Here is a 21024-nt window from a genome sequence, read left to right as displayed (position 1 = left end):
GAGGTACTGAAAATTGAGAATTTCTTAAGATTTAAGCTGGGACTATACCAGACTTACTTTATACATAAATATAAATGAAAAACCACATGGTTTGGAGACAAAATGACTGGCCCAAGGTTACACAACTAGTTAGTGCAAACCAGGTTTCCTAACTTTTAGACTGATGCTCTAACACTCAACATTGTCTAGTAAATATAATATAGTAACCAATGATGTCATCATAATCATTTATCAGAATACATTCAAAATTATTCACATTAAATAACTGAATTAAACTAACATCTAGTTTAATGGTAACCAATAGGCATGGGTCAATCTTTTTTTAAAGAATAAAATTGTACACCATTTACTATAAGGATCAAACTAAGCAAATTACATTAGACTTCCTAACCCACTGATCAATACTGTAAATGTAACATGCCAAGAACTGAAAACCTTTGGAACCCTTCCAAGCCAGGGTGGATATAATATTTTGCTATTGGTGGCTTGGATCCTCTACTCTTTTTTAAAAGATTTTTAAAATTGTTATACTATTACAATTGTCCCAATTTCCTCCCCTTTTCCCTCCTCTGCCCATCCTGCCCCCCCACTCCTATAGCCAATTCCTACCTGGTGGAAAAATGGGAAGGGACTAGTTAAAGAACATGTATGAATGACCCATGGACGTGGACAATGGGTGGGCATGGTTCAATCTCCTGTAAGTCCTCTTTTACCTGTGTGCTCTCGGAATTCCACCATTGCTTTCATGGTTTTAGAATCTGCGAGTGCCATCAACCAAAACAATTTGGTTCTACCGCAGCCTTCATGAAGGTCAACCTTTATAGCTTCTTCTTCTTCTTTGAAGACCTATTATATCATTTTAAAAACAGGAAAATATATTTAGCACTCTGAAAGAAGACTATAAAATTTAATTTATTCAATGATAACAGTCACTTTTATTCAGGAAGCACTCTAGAAAGTTCCCGGCATTTCTAATATTCTCTTTAATCTTCACAATAGTTCCATTTTAATAAATGTTTTAGAGAGACTGAACAACTTGTTTGATTTATTCAGTTGATAAGTGAGGCAGTTGAGAATTCCACTGAGGTATCTGATCCCAAAGTCCATTTTTTCCCACCACACCAAGTCTCCCTCCCACAGAATTTACTGAATATACTTTATGCCCTAGATAACGTTCTGTGTGTAAAGACAGAAATCTTCACCTGTCTCTGATGAGTTTTGGTTCGCCGATGAAGATGAAGGAATCTGTCACAGTCGGTACATAAATTCCCACATACGTTGCATAAAATGATCGCGGCAGTTTCACCATCATCATGGTTATCACACATAGGCTAAAATAGGACGTTTTCGTAGCTTACATTAGATTAACGAGGAAGTCTCAATATTCACACAAATTGAATGTAATTTATCTTCAACAGTAAAAGACTATTATTCTGAAGTCTATTAAGAATTTGGAATCTGAACCTTAAACAGAATGATGGCAAGTGGACCAAATAACAAAATTCCCTCCCCAATTCAATGATTAATAAAATAAACATGTATAATCTACTTTGCTTAATGACTTGAGAAAATTTCTGTACATTTCTCAAACATTGTGATGCTAAATGAATAAAGTATTCATTTTTGAAACTTGAACAATTAATAAAAGGTCTTCCCTTACAGTGAATGCAAAGATACATAGCAGACCTACTTTAAGTACATTTCTGAAGAAATAGTAATATCATATTGCCTCTTACTGCTTTATTTCCTTCTTACCATAAGACTGATTAAAAACATTTTAATGTGATGCAAACATGTCTCAGAGAAAAAGGGGAAATTCTTTTATATAATTAAAGCCCCTAGTACACTGCAAAGAGGGGACCCTTGTGAGGTGAACTTTGGCAATGTGACACAATTTTTCAAGAGTGCAACTAATTATGCAGGTTTACTTACAGTGTTTTTCTCTATTTAAAGCTAAGCTAACACAGACTAGAAACGAGGTAATCTTACATAAAATAATTTTGATCTCACCATTTGTTTTTGTTGTCCATCCTTTCCCATCCATCTTCCAGAGGAGAGACGATCCACATGGTCCTGATCCAGAACGCACAGGGAGGCTAGCGCGAGCCAGAGCTGTTGAAAGGGAAGGCTGTCATACCACTGAACGCCTAGGAAAGACTTGCACAGCGTGGACTGTCTGGCACACGATCACAGTTCAATAAATGTCAGCTGGATTTGAAAATAGGTACATAGCCAGTGGTTCTCAAAGCTTCCTGATGTGGCACTAGGCAAACATACTCATGTGTCTATGCCATATACAGAGTATGCACTCAAATATATACTGAATAAATGTTGCTCTGATGAACCAATCTATTTTCTACCTGATGTATAAAATTATCCTTTATTGGTCTAATATGGAAACACTGTATCAATAAATAAATTTACATATTTAATATACCAATGCCTCTTGCAAATTTTTCCATCCAGTATCATCTCCCTGAGGCACTCAATTCTCAGGAAGGTGTTGGATTTGGCACAGTCGCACGAGTAGTTGGGTACGTACTAGATTCCTGTAGACAACAGTGACTCGCAAGCCTCTGCGTGCCCCTCACGGCCCAGCACTCTGCTTGGTGTGCTGTGTCAGAGCTGGGTAAATGTCTAACCAGTAAAGTAAATGTCTAACAACTTCAGAAAAGTGCCTTCAAAAACAGTTCAACACATTCTGAGGTTCCCAGAGTAAGGTTCAGTTTTACATAGAGTAATATATTTCTGCATTACTGAAAAAAACAATTTAAATTTCTTAGCTCTAAGAAGTGCATGTGAGTGTCCCTGGGTATGAAGAGTATCGGGGGGAAATAGGAAAAGAAAAAACAGAAAAAGAAAAAGAAAGTATGCAAGAACAAAGGAGCGTGCAGAACGACAGAACAGAACACAAGCAGGCTGGGACAGGGATGCCGCCAGAGTGACTGCGTGAGATGTCACACTCACTAGCGAAACAACATTAACGCTTTTTTCTGCCCGAGGAAAATATAATGTATCTTCCTTTTCAGGCTTCTGAGAATTAACATAAGTAATATTCACCAGTGTTTACTTATTCCCAATGCTGCCACACCGCCCTGCTTCTAGGAAATCTCAGATCTCCTCTGGAAGCACACGGAACATGAAATTTGGTTAAAAATTCCCACAGATGTGTCATCTGAAGAATGAAATCCCACTCTCTAAGAGATTCTGACCCACTGTACCCCACCCCAGGCACAAACTTTTGCTTTTTAAAAAAGTAAGGCCTATAAATCCAGTAAATATGCTTTAGGGCTCTATCTTAGGACAACTGGGCCATACCGAAAGGAGTAAGGAGCGCCTTGTTTTTGAAGGACCTCAGCCTATCATAGCACAATGCTGACACCAAACTTACTGTGTAAGCCACAGTAAATTCACCATTGGAAAGAAAATATGCTGACATATGAGGAAATTTAGCCTTTTCTAACCAGTATACTCTAAGCTTCCTAAATAACAATGAAAACAACTGATAAAGAATACATAACAGGGAATATTAATAATGACTCTTCATTCATAATTTTAAAAAGCCCTTCATGCTTTTTAAATAAATATAATATTTGGTTAAAAAAAAGGTGAGTTAAGCTGACCTACTGATTCAAATTTGTTCAAACATATTACTGAAAAAGACCGTGCTACGATATAGACCAAATGAAAAAAATCCTACCCTTGTTGTTGCAATACATCTCACTGGAGATCTGAATTCTTCCTCCATCTTGGTCAAGGCAATGATGGTTTCTGCAATGGCATTTTTGGTCACACGGGACCATGCTTCTGACAGATGACCCTATTGAATAGAAAATAATTTAATAAGCAACTAGAAATGTATAATCATAGTAGTAAATTCTATTCTCTGTCATAACATCTCTCCCATAAAGGGAGATTTGTTAGTGGAATTCTAATCAAGAGGCATAGTTTTGAAATAAAAATCTTTCACTGCCCTATGAAAAATTCAACTTCTAATCACTATTTTGATGATGCAAAAGAAAAGTAAATAAATTATACTCTCAATACTGTCTAGAGTTCAAGGCAATTTCCTTTTACATTTTAAAAAATTTCTTAAGTATATTTTATTGATTATACTATTACAGTTGTCCCACTTCTTTCTCCCCTTTATCCTCCCTCTGCCCTGCATCACCCCTCCCTCCAGCATTCCCCACCTTAGTTCATGTGTAGGGGTCATACATATAAAAGTTCTTTGGCTTCTCCACTTCCTATAGTATTCCTAACCTTCCCCTATGTATTTTGTACCTACCAATTATGCTTCGTATTTCCTGTAACTTTTCCCCCATTCTCCTTCCTCCCCCTCTTAGCTGATAATCCCCCATGTGATCTCCATTTCTGTGATTCTGTTCCTGTTCTAGCTGTTTGTTTGCTTAGTTTGTTTTTGTTTTGTTTTGTTTTCTAGGTTCAGTTGTTGATTGTTGTGAGATTTTGTCATTTTACTGTTTATAGTTTTGATTTTCTTTTTCTTTTTTTTTAAGATCTTATTTACTTATTTTTAGAGAGGGAAGGGAGGGAGATAGAGAGAGAGAGAGAGAGAAACATCAATGTGTGGTTGCTGGGGGTTATGGCCTGCAACCCAGGCATGTACCCTGGCTGGGAATCGAACCTGGGACACTTTGTTTCCCAGCCTGCGCTCAATCCACTGAGCTACGCCAGCCAGGGCTGATTTTCTCTTTCTTAGATAAGTCCCTTTAACATTTCATATAATAAGAGGTTGGTGATGATGAACTCCTTTAACTCTGCCTTATCTGGGAAGTACTTTATCTGCCCTTCCATTCTAAATGCTAGCTTTCCTGGCTACAGTAATCTTGGATGTAGGTTCTTGCCTTTCATGACTTTGAATACTTCTTTCTAGCCTTTTTTTTTAAGCTTTCTTTTTTTTCTTCCAAAGGTTTTTATTTTTTTTAAATATTTTATTGATTATGCTATTACAGCTGTCCCATTACCCCCCTCATCCCCCTCCACACCCTCTCCCACCCACATTCCCCTCCTTTAGTTCACATCCATGAGTCATAAGTTCTTTAGCTTCTACATTTCCCATACTATTCTTGCCCTCTCCCTATTTTCTACCTACATTCTATGCTACTTATTCTCCGTACCTTTTACCCCTGTTTCCTCCTCCCACTCCCCTATTGCTAACCCTCCATGTGTTCTCCATTTCTGTGGTTCTGTTCCTGTTCCAGTTCTTTGCTTAGTTCGTTTTTGTTTTAGGTGTGGTTGTTAATAATTGTGAGTTTGCTGTCATTTTACTATACATGTTTTTTATCTTCTTTTCCTTAGATAAGTCCCTCTAACATTTCATGTAATAAGGGCTTGGTGATGATGAACTCCTTTAACTTGACTTCATCTGGGAAGGATTTTATCTGCTCTTCCATTCTAAATTAAAGCTTTGCTGGATACAGCAATCTTGGATGTAGGTCCTTGTCTTTCATGACTTGAAATACTTTTTTCCAGCCCCTTCTTGCCTGTAAGGTTTCTTTTGAGAAATCAGCAGGCAGTCTGATGGGAACTCCTTTGTAGGTAACTGTCTCCTTTTCTGTTGCTGCTTTAAAGATTCTCTCTGTCTTTAATCTTTGGCATTTTAATTATGATGTGTCTATGAACAGTGGGCCTCTTTATAGTCATCTTGTTTGGGACCTTCTGTAATTCCTTGTCTTGCATGTCTGTTTCCTTCAACAAGTTAGGGAAGATTTCTTTCATTATTTTTTCAAATAAGTTTTCAATTTCATGGTCTTTCCTTTCTCCTTTTGACATCCCTATAATATGGATGTTGGAACATTTAAATTTGTCCCAGAGGTTCCTAAGACTCTCCTCATATTTTTTTATTTCTTTTTTCTTCATTTTGTTCTGATTAAATGTTTGTTTCTTCCTTTTGTTCCAAATTCTTGATTTCATTCCTGGTTTCCTTCCCTTCACTGTTGGTTCCCTGTATATTTTCCTTCTTTCCACTTTGCATAGCCTTCACTTCTTCCGCTGTTTTATGTCCATGCTCAATCATTTCTGTAAGCATCCTGATTACCTGTGTTTTGAACTCTGCACCTGACAGGTTGGCTACTCTTTGTCACTTAGTTTTTTTCTGGAGTTTTGATCTGTTCTTTCATTTGGGCCATATTTCTTTGTTTCAGTGTACTTGTTATATTGTAAGGGGTGGAGCCTTAGGTATTCACCTGGGTGGGGTGACCCACTTTGCTATGTTGTGGCACTGTATGTGGGGGAGGGGTCAGAGAGAAAACAATGCTGCTTGCTCAGCTCTCGCCCCACTGTTACTTCCCCCACTACCCATAAGAGATTTGGGCCCTTCTAGTGTTGATTCCCCAGGGGGTGTGGGTGTATACATTCTAGGACCCCCTGGGTCCCTCCAATGGACTCTCCTGTAAGCCTGGGAGTTTTTCCCCCTGCCGCAACCCCCAGAAGTTTTTACAGCTAGAGGTCTTGAGGCTTCATTTCCCCTCACTAGAACCCTTGGTTGAGAGGTCTGTCTCACTCCCCAGTTGTTCCTCCTGGTTTATCCACACATAAATGTGGGACCACTTGGTCTGCCAGACGCCGCCTTGCCACATGTCCTCTCCATCCCAGCTGTCCATTTCTGCCCTCTACCAGTCTGGATAAATGTTTTCTCTTTAACTCCTTAGTAGTTGAACTTCCATACAGTTCGATTTTCTGGCAGTTCTGGTTGTTTTTTGTTTTTAAATTTGTTGTTGTCCTTCTTTTGGTTGTGTGAGGAAACAAAGCTTCTTCTTCCTACACCTCCATTTTGGCTGGAAGTCCTTTTACGTTTTGATAAAAAACATAAGTACTAAAGTTCCTAAGCTTGAGAAGTTTCAATTATGAAACCTTTTTACTTAACATGAAATTTATACAGCTAAGCTAATTGTTTCAGGTGAGTATTACTGGAGCCCAAGAGCATAAATGGGTTCAAATTTCAACTTCCTTCATTTTCTAACTTGATTTTTACCAATCACTATCACTTTTTAAGTACTACAGAATTTAAGTGTTGCTAAACAGTTTTCTTAAATATTTCCATCCAGTGAACAAACTGAAAAAGCCTATTTGAGAACTGAAAAAATTCTCCATTTCTCTGACTGAGGAAATGTCCACACTGTTGGGGAAAGCAAAAGGACTTTCTATTTCTCCAGAGTATCTTCTCTCATCTCATATCTACATTCTATCAATCTTTTAAGGGGCAGTTCAAATTCCCCCTCCTTCAAAATGGCCCACCATCTATTTTACCTCTCAGAAACCTGTAACTCACAATATTGTGTCCTCCTCAGACTGAACTCCTGAAGATAATGGAACGTCAGGAAAGTAACAGTACAGAGTACCCAGTGAAAGCAAGGCACTCTGATAAGTAATTCTCTTTCCTCCACACCCCCAGATCTTCCCACCAAGCTAACATCCAAAGACAGTGTGTAAGACATTAATAAGGAAGAGTAAAAATTTTATAAAGCTTGAGAACTGAAAAGGAGAAACGGCCACTTTGGGGAGCCCCTTTTTCCTTTCAGACTCAGGCTATGTTTTTAGAGTTCAAATATATATATATAAAATATCATCATTTAAGCTGTAAAGTTTTGGAAGACTTATGTTACAATTCCCAAGTAAATGAGCTTGGAGGCTTGCAATGAACATAATTTACACAAATGACAAATTTATAACCAACCGAAAAGATAAACGGTGCAATAGCTATCCTATTAAACTGGACCTTTAAGTTAACCAAAATAACACTAATGTACTTCTCCTATAATTCAATAGAATAAGCTGCTTGTTTTGTTAATAGGATTTCTACTGCGTTTCACTGACACAATGCTCAGCGGGGTGCAAACTTACTGCCGCCATGTCCTTAATAAGTTTAATGATGATCTCTGAGATCTGGGTGGGAGTTGAGCCCTTCATCCACCAATGACTTTCACCTCGTCGAATGTAACTGCAAAGAAAAGTCAGCGAGTGCACAATCAGTGATAGTCAAAAATGTGTAAGATGAAAACTTCTATTTCAACATGTAGCACTCTAATCCTTTAAATGTTCCAATCAATTAAAGCACTTTTGAAAAAATCATCAACACATTACCATTATCTGTGTCTTCAATAGCAAGAGAGTAGCTATTCTGATATATGTTTTCTTTGAAATATTTCTGTTTATATATTATTTGTGTATGCATTTTCTAGAACAGGGCTATTTAACATATATCCATAGACCACAAACTGGTTGTCTACATACAGATAATAAAGAGCTCGCAACAGAAAATGTCAGCTACATCACTAAGCATACTACTGTTGAGTTCAGCTGGCATTTTTCCCCAGGCAAGTCTATGGAGATAAAGGAAGCAATACATTGATTTACATTCTGATATTATTCTGATATTATTATCTGATATCATGGTTTAACTCTTTTACTAGCATGTCTCTAATATACATAATTCTGGTGTAAGACATAATTCTGGCATGAACATCCTTGCATACGTATCTGTGCACATGTACAAACACTTCTGATGCAAACAGTTGTAGAAGCAGAATTGGTAGGTCAGAGGATATGCGTATTATGAATATATAGTGATATGCTAAGACATCCAAAAAGACTGTAGCCATTTATATTATGTATCATTTAAAAAATGCCTAGTTCTTCATAATGCTGACAATGCAAAGACGTTCTCTTACTGTTTTATCTACATTTCTCTGATTACCGGTAAAGTGTCTCTCATTTGCTTACTGGCATTTGTAGTTTTTCTTTCCTGAACTAACTTTTCTTGTCTATCAGTTGTCTTTTTCTCACTGATTTGCAGTCATTCTTCTAATATTATGCCTAATAATTCACTGTCTACTATAGATGTTAAATATTTTTTCCAAGTCAGTTGCTTACATTTTAAAAGTATTGTATATCGCCCTGGCTGATGTGGCTCAGTGGATTGAGCGTGGGCCTGCGAACCAAAAAGGTTGCTGGTTCCATTCCCAGTCAGGGCACATGCCTGGGTTGTGGGCCAGGTCCTCAGTTGGGGACATGTGAGGGGAAACACATTGATGTTTCTCTCCCTCCCTTTCTCCTTCCCTTTCCTTCTCTATAAATAAATAAATAAATGACTAAATGAAATCTTTAAAAAAAGATATTTAAAAGTATTGTATATCAGTTAATTTTCATTTTTATGTAGTAAAATCGGTGAATCTTTTCTTCTCTGATTGGTTTTATGTTTAATTCATGGGAGTCTTTCCAAATTAAAGATTACAAAAATATTCTACTATTTGTCCTTGTAGAATTTTAAAGACATATATATAAAGCTCTAATTGCTCTCAAGTTTATTTTTGTATATGGTGTGAAGTAAAGGATGATAATTTTTTTTTACATGGGAACCATTCCAAGGTCATCATTCAGCAGACACCTTTCCCTGCTAATCCAAAATAAAACTTTCATTATATACAGCATTCTTTTTAATATATTGGTCAGTCATTTGTAGCAAATAAGGTGGAATCTGACATCATGTCTCATTTCTCCAAACAGTAGATCATTCTGTTCTATTTTAGTACGAAAACACCCTCAATAGCCAACCTGGAATTGAAAATCATCGGAAGGGTGACTGTGGTAACCCCTTTGCCCACGGTGGTTCCTGCTGTTCCTGTGATGGTAGTCCCTTTGGCCTTCAGCTGTACTGTGAGCGCTTTGGCAATGCAGCCCAGAAACATGTCCAAGATGCCCAGCTTGTTCCAATCCCCTTTCTCTGTGGAGTGAATGATATCACTGATGTCTGCTGGGGGGAGGGATTTCACGCCTATGATGCTGGCCAGACGGCTGGGGGTCACTTCGGGCAAAACTCGTCTTAGTAAGGAGGTCACCTGTTAAAGAAAATAAAAGGAAAGAATTCTATTTAAAGGTTGGTCTCTTAAAGTTTCACATTTTATTTTTTTTAATGAACCTAGCTGCCATTCTATGAATTCAAAGCTTTGAGAAGGAAAGAAATATGATTTAAGCACTATTTTTTTTAATTTCCCAAGTGGTAATTTCCACTTCATGGCAGCAAGAAAAAAACATGTCTTTTACTTGGTCAGGATTGAGGGAAAATTATATTACAGTTTTCAAAGTACGAGACAATCAGTAGCCATAATACTCTTTATCACAACAGCACATTAATAAAATAAAGTATTATTTTGCTCTTCCATATCCTCATTACAATGAGTCAAAAATAAAAAGCAAAGAGTTAAAATATAATCCAAAACTTGAAACAGAATGAAACAAAACAAAAAACAATAATTAAGGTCCTATATGTTACTAGTTTAATTTTTAACAATGTTTCAAGCAACAAAATGAGCCAAAAGGTAAGTGGTATGACCAGTCACCTGTCTCTGGACTCGAGGCGATGCTGTGTGGAGCAGCGAGAAGAGATCCTGGAGCAGAGTGAGCTGCTGAGCCAGATATTGCCGGCCCACATTGGAGCCGCTCAACGCCAAGACCATAGAGAGCAGTTCAAAGCAGTAAGCATCAGAGGAGGCATCTTCATCATTGGGCTGAGAATTGGCATTTTCTTTGCTTGATATGGCATGTTCCCATTCTTCACGAACTCTGGTGGCTTCCATGCGAATGGCCTGAACTATGTGAGCACAAACCTATTTAAAAGGTGACACAGAAACATAAAGAAAATGTAAACCATATTTGTAGGTCTGATTTACTATTCCTAGTGTTTTTTAAAAAAGACAAGAATACTAGTCGATACTCAACTTAATACTTTTCTTCTCAGTTAATTCTACAATATGTCATATCATTCTCTCAATTCATCTTAAAAAACAATTAAGGAAAACTAGGGGAATCATAATTAAAAATCTGAATAGTTAAATCAACTACTATATAGAATCTACTTATATACAAGTTACTAAGGCCCTTGACTATAGTTAAAACATCAAACAAAAACAAATTACCATATTTTATCACCTCTAGGCAAATCTGCCCCCCACCCCACACTGTAATATTTCAATTGATAATGTGTTTTATAATTGATGGCATTCACAAATTAATTGACAGCAAATTTTCTTTTTTAGTGATATACAAAATACCAGCACATTTTATGACTGGTAGCATCTAAGATTCAATGAAAAGCTGTTAAAAAGATAAAGCACAAATAAATTTGTCATCTACTTATAAAATTTAATGGTGATGAAAATTAAAATAAGGGGCTAACTTAAAATCAGTATTTTTTTTGACATTTGAAGAGCTAATTTTTATATTATTTAGACTCTCCATTACATGAACAATGTATTGATACTTCCCAATCTCCTAAGTAAAAATATTAACACTGTTTAGTTAACACAATTAGTCAGCAAAATAAAAAGAAATCAACCCACAAACAAAAAACAGTGGGTAAAGGAACATAGGAAATACAAATGAAATCTAATATAGTTGGGCGTTTGACACCAAAATTAAACAATCTACCTGATAATAAAAAATAATAAAGAGCAGCAAGTAAGCAAGTTGGTACTCATATGAATCTTTGCAGCGATGCAGGTATGCCAGCATGCTGCTTTCTCTCTGAGGAAGGCAGACAGGTTCTGCAGGACCCACACAGCAGCACAAAGAGGTCTCCAGCCCTGGCCAGGTGGCTCACTGGGTTGGAATGCTGTCCAGTGCACCCAAAGGTGGTGGGGTGATTTCCGGTCAGGGCCCATGTTTCTCTCTCACACTGATGTCTGCCTGCCTGTCTGTCTGTCTCCCTACCCCTCTGCCCCCCCTGCCCCACCTTTCTCTGTAAAATCAATAAAAACATATCCTTGGGTGAAGATTAAAAGAGAAAACCTCCATAAATTTTGGAAAACACTTTATACCTTAAAAACAAACAAAAATGGATGAAGACAACGAAAGGGCTATTAACCAACCTGTTTTTGCAAGTTGGTCAGTTTACTCCTGCTGAATATGATTCCAACCATATGTTCTTTCAGGTCAGCATCTGATGTCGCCTTTACATAGAAAAAGGAAAAAAAATTAAAGCAGGCTCTCTGAATAAAATTTGCACATTTTACACTTTAAGGTATCAAAAAATTAAACATGTGGGACTACATCAAACTAAAAAGCTTCTTCACAGCAAAGAAAACCATCAATAAAATGAAAAAGCAACCTACTGAATAGGAAAAAATCATATATCTGTTAAGGGTCAGTATCTAAAATCCATAAACTCAATAGCAGTAAAAAATCAAACAACTGATTAAAAATGGGTAGAAGATCTGAACAGACATTTTTCCAAAGAAGACATACAGAGAGAGGGCCAGCAGTACATTAAAACATGCTCCACGTCACTAATCATCAGGGAAGTGCAAATCAAAACCACAATGAGACATCACCTCACATCCATTAGCATGGCTATTGTCAAAAAGACAAGAATAACAAGGGCTGGCAAGGATGTGCAGAAAAAGGAACTCTTGTGCACTGTTGTTGGTGGGAATGTAAACTGGCTCATCCAGTACGGAAATCAATATAGAAAATCTTCAAAAAAATTAAAAGTAGAGCTACCATATGATCTAGCAATCTCACTTCTGGGTATTTATCAGACAAAAAAAATTGAAAACACTCATTCAGAACACACATGTACCTCTATATTCACATCATTATTCACAATAGCCAGGATAACAGATGCAACCTAAGTGTCCATCAGTGAATGAATGGATCTTTATTGTGAGATACACACACATGCATGTGCGCACACACACACACGATGGAATATTATTCAGCCCTAAAAAATGAAATCTCGCCATTTGCAACAACATAGATGGACTTCAAGGGCATTAGGCTAAGTTAAATAAGTTAGAGAAAGATAAATACCAAATGACTTCTCTTAAATGTATAATCTTTTTAAAAGATTATATATACACACACACATATATGTACATATATATATATATATAAAACCAAGCTCATGATGAAAAGAGAAACTGTCACCAAGGCAGAGGGTGGATGAAAAAAATGGGTGAACTACTTTTGTTTCTGAGTTTTTCTGTTTAAATAAATGGGAAATAAGTATTTTGAGAAATAATTATGTAGGTATTTTTAAAGCTGAATTTACTTTAAATTGAGGTGTATAACACACATTATGACAAAGGATGCAGTTTGAAGAAACCATCAATGGCTAAGGTGACTATAAAAAGAACAAAATTTCTAAATTTAAGATATTCAGAGAAGTACGCTATCTTTTCATGAATTTCTTTAGTTAATTTGGGTCACTTTGATGGAATCTATTCCTAAATTGTGAACATTAATTAGTTCATATCCTGTATTCAGTTTTTTGAAGATCAGTTCAGAAAAATGACATTTAGCTAAAAAGGGAAATGTCAAACCCTGGCTGGTGTGGCTCAGTGTATTGAGCACTGGCCTGCAAATCAAAGCGTCACCAGTTCGATTCCCAGCCAGGGCACATGCCTGGGGTGTGGGTCAAGTCCCCAGTAGGGGGTATGCAAGTGGCAAACCACACATTGATGTTTCTCTCCTTCTCTTTCCTCTCCTCCCCTCTCTAAAAAATAAATAAAATCTTAAAAAAAATAAAGCCACTTAAGAAAAAAGGAAAATGTCCAAAAAAACTCTATAAATTAAGCTACTCCAACACCAACAGTAACCAAAGAAACATACCATAAAAAGAAAAACAAAGGATGAAATTTTATAGTGCTTATTATGTGCATGGCACTTTTCTAAGTGATAGAGTGATATACAAAGTCACACACACACACACACACACACACACACACATATGACTATACATACATATAGAATAACCAACTCAAAATAAAAAATACTGTTTACAGTAGCATCAAAAACATGAACTGTTTAGGGAACAATTTTATAAGACATGTACAAGATCTCTACATGACACTACAAAACATTCCTGACAGAAACTGAAGAAGATCTAAAGAAATGGAGAGCCTATATCATGTCTATGGATAGAAATGCTAAATATTATCAAGATACTGATTCTCCCTAAATTGACTTATCAATTTGGTGCAATTCCAATCAATATTCAAGAAGTTTGTTTTGGGGGAAAGGAAACTGACAAATGAGTCTAAGTTTGTATAGACATCCAAGGATCTAGAAAACCATACTGAAAGAGAACCAGGTTGGAATCTGATTCCATGATTTTTTATATGGCTGCAGTAATCCAGATAGTCTGATGTTGGTGTAAGATATACACACTTATGTATATATACCTTACACCAACCTATACACACACACACACACACACACACATACATGTGTGCGTGTATAAATGAGATAGAAGAGAGTCCAGAAATACATCTATATATTTATGGTGAATTGATTACTGATAAAGAATAGTCTATTCAGTAAATGGTGGCTGGACATCTATCTATATGCAAAAAAAAAATGAACCTCAATCCTTAGCCCCCCATTGTACAGAAAAATTAACTTAAAATGTGTTTAGCTCTAAACAAAATAACTAAAACTCTGTTTCTATAAGAAAACATGGCAAAAATCTTTGTGACCTTACATTTTAGGCAGGACACAAAAATCATGAGGCATTTAGAAAAAAACAGGTAAATTGGTCTTCATCGAAATTAAGAACTGCTCTCTGAAAGAGAAGCCTCAGAGGAGGAGGAAATATTTGAACACATATATTTTGGTAAAGGACCTATAACCTGAGTATTTTGAATATATAAAGAAATTTTATAATCCAATAATAACACAAATAATCCAATACAAAAATACAGGTGAAAGATTTAAACACACCCTACACTAAAGCAGCTGACAGGGTCTAGGCATGAGACGAGGGGACTTGCAAAGGAGCATGATGAAAATTTTGGGAGTGATGTGCTTAAAACTTGATTGTGGCGATGATTTTACTGCTGTATGAGGGGGGAACTCCCAAAAAACCAGAATTATCTTCTGGAGGGCAGGCACCTTGTAGTGCAGGCTTCTCCCGCTAGGAGAGTGTTCTAGGAACCCATCTGTATCAGTGTACTAGCTGGTGGTGTTGTGAGAGGCTGTGTTTGGCTTCAGTGAATTTTTTTTTTGAAGACTCTTTCAGTGCTTTTGCCCATTTTGTGATGAGTGATTTATGAGTGCATCTGTCCACACCATGCTGAGTGTTCAGCTGTTTTTGACCAAAAATGGCATGACCCCTGTGCCCTACCCTCCCTACTCAACCAATCTTGCCTCAAGTAACCTTTTTTTTGTTTCCCCAGAAAAAGTCCTTAAAAGGAAACACGTGGAACAGGTGAAACAAAAAATAACAGAAGCAATAATAGGCATTAAAACTGATGAGTTCAAAACCTGTTTTGAATAGTGGAAAAAATGTTTCTATCGGTCTATTGTATCAAATGGAAATTACTTTGAATATGACTAAAGTTTAAACATGTAAGAATAAATACACAATTTTTTATAAATAAATTTCTTTTTTTGTGTGTCCCTCTTCCCCTTGTATATACATTGGTCAGAATGATGCAGTTTAAAAGGATGAAATTTTTTTTGTACATAAACTTTACATAGAAAAAAATGACTTAAAAATGATTCTCTTAACAATTATGTTATATCATGGGCATTCAACTGCTGGCATAATCTTTCCTATTCAACTATAACACCTCAATATACACTCTGCTACTAGTAGGCCTCTCCAATGAGCTCTTGGACCCATCTTCTCTATTGATCTAAAGTTCAGCCATTCTCTTTCAGGTCTAACTCATTTCCAATACCCGCACCCCCTGCAGGAAGCCTTCTTTGATCACTCCAGGGCACAATAATCTATTGCAATGTACTTCAAAATACATCACATGTGCAAGTTTTTGCACATTTAATAGTATCCTTGTTGACTTATTGGGAGGGGGGGCAAAAAGGCTTAAAATCTAAGGATAGAAAACAAGCTTTTTGAGGCCTTGGCACCAATTCTCAAGGTTTTTAAGCGAAGAATTGCTGTTTGCTAAAATTCAGTTGGTTTACTGAGTAGTTACATAGTCTTACAGTCTTTCAAATGATATCTGCAAAAAGTGCTGAAAGAAATTACCAGAGTTTATGAAATCTTTTTCTTACAGACCCCAAACAGAAAAATGTGGATGATTTAGATACTATTGCATCAGAAGGCACAGTGCTACGCTAGGTAAATCCTTGAAATTATCTTTCAAAGGGCTGCCAAGGTGATTATGTGTAACATCTAAAGATACAAGATTAATTGAGATGTCAGAGTTGACTTCTCTTTTTGGAAATGACAAGGTCTTCTTCTTAGGTACAGTGCTTTAGTTTAGACCAAATTAAGTAAAGCAGCTGCATTTTAGGAGATATTTGAAGAACAGTGTAAGAACAGGTTATTCCAGTAAAACTTTACTGAACACATGGGTATTTATACCATGGTGGATATAAAGACAAACCAGACATGTACTTGGTCTTTGAGAAACTGTGATTCAGTAGAATAAGTGGTAAAAGATATACACAAATAAATATATCAAGAGAGAAACCAAGAGACACATAGAGATTCCTACGAAGGTTAGCAGAGAGAAAACTTTTTGTTTGGGGGGAACGCATAAAGAAAGCTCATGGAGAAGACAGGTTTTTAGGCTGGACTGTGAAGACAGATACAATGCAGGAAGAAGACAACTGATGGTACACAGCATAGTAAATGACTGAGTTAATTTCACAAGTGCTAACATCTGAATACAATAGCCCCAAGTATAGAACAAATGTGGTTGTTACCTCTCACACTAGCTAGATCAGACACGAATAATGAATCTCTTTTGATAGTTCCTTTATCTTCTTTCTAATTAAAGTAAACAATATGAACTGCACATAAACTAATAAGCACATATCCATTAAAATACATAGCAATACATGGATTATTTCACTGAACAAAAGGAAATGAAAAAGGGTAATAAATATTTTTAGAATACAAATAAATACATTGTATACTTTTTCCTCTCCTTCAGGTGATGACAACAGTGCTTTTTCTTCTTGTTCAGGCGTTGGTTCAGCATCTCCCGAGATGAGCTTCCCAAACACCTGGTGAGGGAGACAGGGGCATGAGAGGAATTCACCGGCAAGAATCACCACTGTGAAAGGTAGAGGACGCACAGTTGCTTCTGCAGGCTGTACAATATCACCATGCTGTCCCTGCTACACACCACTACTTTTCAGAATATGGACATAAAATGAAACACAAGGGTTTAGGACTATGAGCAGAAAAATGGGCCCCATTTGTAGCCAGCAATCTAGGAAGTGCTACAATATTTTGTTAACCCCTTGATTTTATTACTGAAGTAAGATATCCTGTGCTGGAATATGTAGTAAGGACACTCACTTGAGATGTGATGAGTCTGAACACTCGTAGAGTCTCAGCTTCACAGTTCCTCTGCTGGGCCACACTGGCTGAAATCTGGCCCGCAATTTTCGTGCTTTCACCATCCTTCCAGCCCAAGACCTTTACTTGTCGGACTCGCAGTGTATTTTCTGGGCCCTTTAATTCAATTTTGATGATGTGATTATCTCCTCCTGGAAGTTCACTTGTTACCCAACCAATGTGCCTGGAATCCAGATCCACCTAGCAGAGCAGAAAAGGGACAGAGACCTGACACAGACGCATCACTGTGTTATCACTGTCCCCGACTCAGCACTAATGGCAGCAAGCTCAAACAACAAACAACTGTACCGAGGGTCAAGTTTACTGGGTAACTTCACACTGATGATCTTATTTAAAGTTTTGAGGATAAGTAACACTATAGTAGCCATCATTTGGGTGAAGAAAGTGAGGTTAACACAGGGAGAAGGATTCTCACTAAGTGGTAGAGTTGAGAATTAAAACGCCAGGCACAAGTTATAGAAGAGAAACCATCTCCAGGGAAACCATCTAGAAGGGTGGAGGAGTCAAGCACAAAAGGAAAAGAACTCGCAGTCAGGGACAACACTATAATGAGTACAGGGGGTAGGGGGTGGGTGGGGGTGGAAGGGGGTATGGAGGGATAAATGTTAATGGAAAACATACAATAAAAATGAACTGTTAAAAAAAGTGAAACCATTACTAACAATTTACATGGCAGTATGTTATCTACACCAACTATAAGTGGAAACACTCAGAAGCTCAAGCTCAGCAATGAGGTTTTGTTTTGTGTATCTTCACATTAAAGGCATTTAAAGGTAAGCATTTTTAAATATTTTAAAATTTTTATGTTTTACAGTTGTTCCAATTATTTCCCCCTCCACCCAGCCCGCCCCCTGCTCCCACAGTCAGGCCCCACCCTGTCGTCCATGTCCGTGGGTCCTTCATACATGTCCCCTGACTGATCCCTTGATGTGCAACTACTTCTGTTTTACTTTTTAAGAAAAATTATATAAGTAACTTCACATTTGTGATTCCTTATTGTACTATATTTCATTGAGAATTTAACTTTTTTTCAAAGATTAAATTTCAGTGCACTGTGAAAAGGCTGATACTACTCACTTGAAAAAAATGAAAACTGTTCTTAGGCTATTTGATGTCCAAGAAATGATTCAAGATGTCTATATTTTTATAAAGTCATCTAATTAACATTATTTTAATTGATACTGTTAATTTACTATAAAGAGCATTATGCATAAACAAATACTATCTCAATGAATGAGATTATATCCCCAAATTCTTTAACAATTCAAACAAAATTCATTGTTTGTTTAATCCAACATATCAATTTACTCTTTCAATTTGATTTTCAAAACAGAACAAGTGGTCCATGTTCATCGGAAAAAGTAGTTACAGAAGAACAGCTTTGATGAAGTTTCATTAATACAAGTAAGTGAGTTTATACAGAATCTCATACTCATGCATAGAAAAAACCTAACTTGTTTCTAGGGTTGGCTTGTAAATTGACTTGCAACCTGCATGCAGTTGCAGTATTGTGATAGATTTTTCAGGCTAGAGGACAACAACCTACATTTTAACCTGAAGTGTATATGAATTAGGGTGTTAATTGTGAGTCAAGCCTATGACACAGTTGTGGGGGGCAGGAGGCAGGTCTGAGGACTGGAACTGCTCATGACTAGAGAGCATTCGGGGCAATGTGGATGCAATGCTTAGGACAGGGATGGCTGTAACTGTCCCTGCATATGGACCACTTATCAATTTAGCGTTTTCAAATAGACGATTTCCTATAATGTTTTGGTAGCATGCCAAAATTAGACTTAACAGTGGAGACAGGGAAGAAATTTCTCACTAGGTAGCAAAACATTTAATGACAAAACTTTAATTACCTGCTTTATTCTGCACAAATCTTCCACTGCTTTGCCAGTTAAGAAGGTCATTGAGGTAACTTTATTCTAAAATAGACAATTCAAAATAGTTACTATGCCATAATCCTGTTTCAGAACTTTCAATGATTTCTTACAGCCTACCAATATCACATTAACTTTTTTGCCTGTCCTTAATGGTTCTTCCTAACTGACCTCACTGCACTTGTCCAACCAACCATGCTTCCTACAACTCCAGTAATTTCTTATTTTTACAAACTCCACTTTAAATCTCACATTTCAACTTTTCTCCATGGGCTTTAATTTAAGAGAGTAGCTTGGCGTTCCTTCTTTTTACTCAAAGTCTAAACATTTAAGCACTCTATCATGGTATCTTTCAACAACTCTGCTGGTCACTCATGTCCCACTCTCACTGCTACATTCTCATTGCTCTGCAAGTAAAAAAGAAGCCTAACTAACCATACAATGTACCCAACTGCATCGTGGACTCAGAGAAGGATATATGAGAATGATGGGTTCTATCCCCTCGAGATCCTTGCTAAACTAGGCAAGGAACATTAGCATACAAAGTAAGTATCAAACAGTAGAAGTTCAATATTCTTAATTTGTTATGCCAGCACAAGAGCCACAGACTTTAAGGCTAAATAAGTTTTCTGCAAAGTACATCAAGAAACAGATTACTTCCTTAGAGAGCTGCATACTTTAAGTGCTACAGGCTGATGGAATTCAAATCAACAAATGAGTCACTCTGGTAGGCAGGCTGGAGGACACAGAAGCACATGAGCATCAGGATATATAACTTAGAGGAAATTTCTTAAAGGCAAAAACTTCAAATTGAGTAGAATCATTATTCTGTGGGAAGAGTATGTCCTGGCTTAAAATGTACCAGGAATCAAAGATAAGTTTGTACTGAGCAGTGAGTTCTATTCAGGAAAATGTTCTGATTTAGTACACTTGACTTTCTGGTAAGACAACTCCATGATATATTAGCTAAGCCCCTTTTTCTTTTCAAATTTTTTATTATTGTTCAATTACAGTTGTCCCCATTTTCCCCCCATTACTCTCCCCTGCCCTGCCCACCCCCACCTCCCACATTCAATCCTTACCCGCTCCACTGTCATTGTCCATGGGTCTTTTACACATGTTCCTTGTCTTGTCTCTGCCCCTTCTCGCCCCCATTTTCCCCCTCCTCTCTCCCCACAGTCACTGTCAGTTTGTTCTTTATTTCCATGTCTCTGGTTCTATTTTGCTTGCTTGTTTGTTTTGTTGATTAGGTTCCACTTATAGGTGAGATCATATGATATCTGTCTTTCACCTGGCTTATTTCACCTAGTGGAATACTCTCCAGTTCCATCTATGTTTTCAAGAAGGGTAGGAGTTCCTTCTTTCTGCTGTGTAGTATTCCATTGTGCAAATGCACCACAGTTTTCTGATCCATTCAGTTACTGATGGGCACTTAGGCTGTTTCCAGCACTTGGCTATTGTAAATAATGTTGTTATGAACAATGGGATGCATAGGTTCTTTTGAATTGGTGTTTCAGGATTCTTAGCGTATAATCCCAGCAGTAGAATTGCCAGGTCAAAAGACAGTTCTACTTTTAGTTTTCTGAAGAAATAACAGTTTTCCACAGTGGCTGCACCAGTCTGTATTCCCACTAACAGTGCACTAGGGTTCTCTTTGCTCCACAACCTCTCTAGCACTTGTTTGTTGATTTGATTATGATGGTCATTCTGACTGGTGTGAAGTGGCAGGCATCTTATTGTGATTTTAATTTGCATCTCTTTGGTGTAAGCCCCTTTTTCTTACTCAGCTGC

The 21024-nt window shown here is 37.1% G+C and overlaps 1 protein-coding gene across 13 annotated transcripts in view; it reads right to left on the bottom strand.

Moving 5' to 3' along the window:
• MYCBP2 (MYC binding protein 2) overlaps positions 1-21024 on the bottom strand; it is a 262494-nt gene that overhangs the window by 14536 nt on the left and 226934 nt on the right. For 10 of the 13 annotated variants that reach the window (XM_036011264.1, XM_036011258.1, XM_036011257.1 and 7 more), the window contains 11 exons: positions 19213-19278; positions 17291-17530; positions 16894-16992; positions 11886-11966; positions 10359-10625; positions 9574-9857; positions 7864-7960; positions 3701-3820; positions 2011-2112; positions 1203-1331; positions 714-846 (listed from right to left, as the gene is read on the bottom strand). In XM_036011264.1, the coding sequence (XP_035867157.1) occupies positions 714-846; positions 1203-1331; positions 2011-2112; positions 3701-3820; positions 7864-7960; positions 9574-9857; positions 10359-10625; positions 11886-11966; positions 16894-16992; positions 17291-17530; positions 19213-19278 (1618 nt within the window). The remainder of the gene's footprint in view (positions 1-713; positions 847-1202; positions 1332-2010; positions 2113-3700; positions 3821-7863; positions 7961-9573; positions 9858-10358; positions 10626-11885; positions 11967-16893; positions 16993-17290; positions 17531-19212; positions 19279-21024) is intronic. The other 3 variants (XM_036011265.1, XM_036011266.1, XM_036011268.1) reach the window with 1 other exon arrangement.

The sequence above is a fragment of the Phyllostomus discolor genome, chromosome 11, assembly GCF_004126475.2.
Source record: "Phyllostomus discolor isolate MPI-MPIP mPhyDis1 chromosome 11, mPhyDis1.pri.v3, whole genome shotgun sequence".
Lineage (NCBI taxonomy): Eukaryota > Metazoa > Chordata > Mammalia > Chiroptera > Phyllostomidae > Phyllostomus > Phyllostomus discolor.
This window is presented reverse-complemented; position numbering and strand designations above follow the sequence as displayed.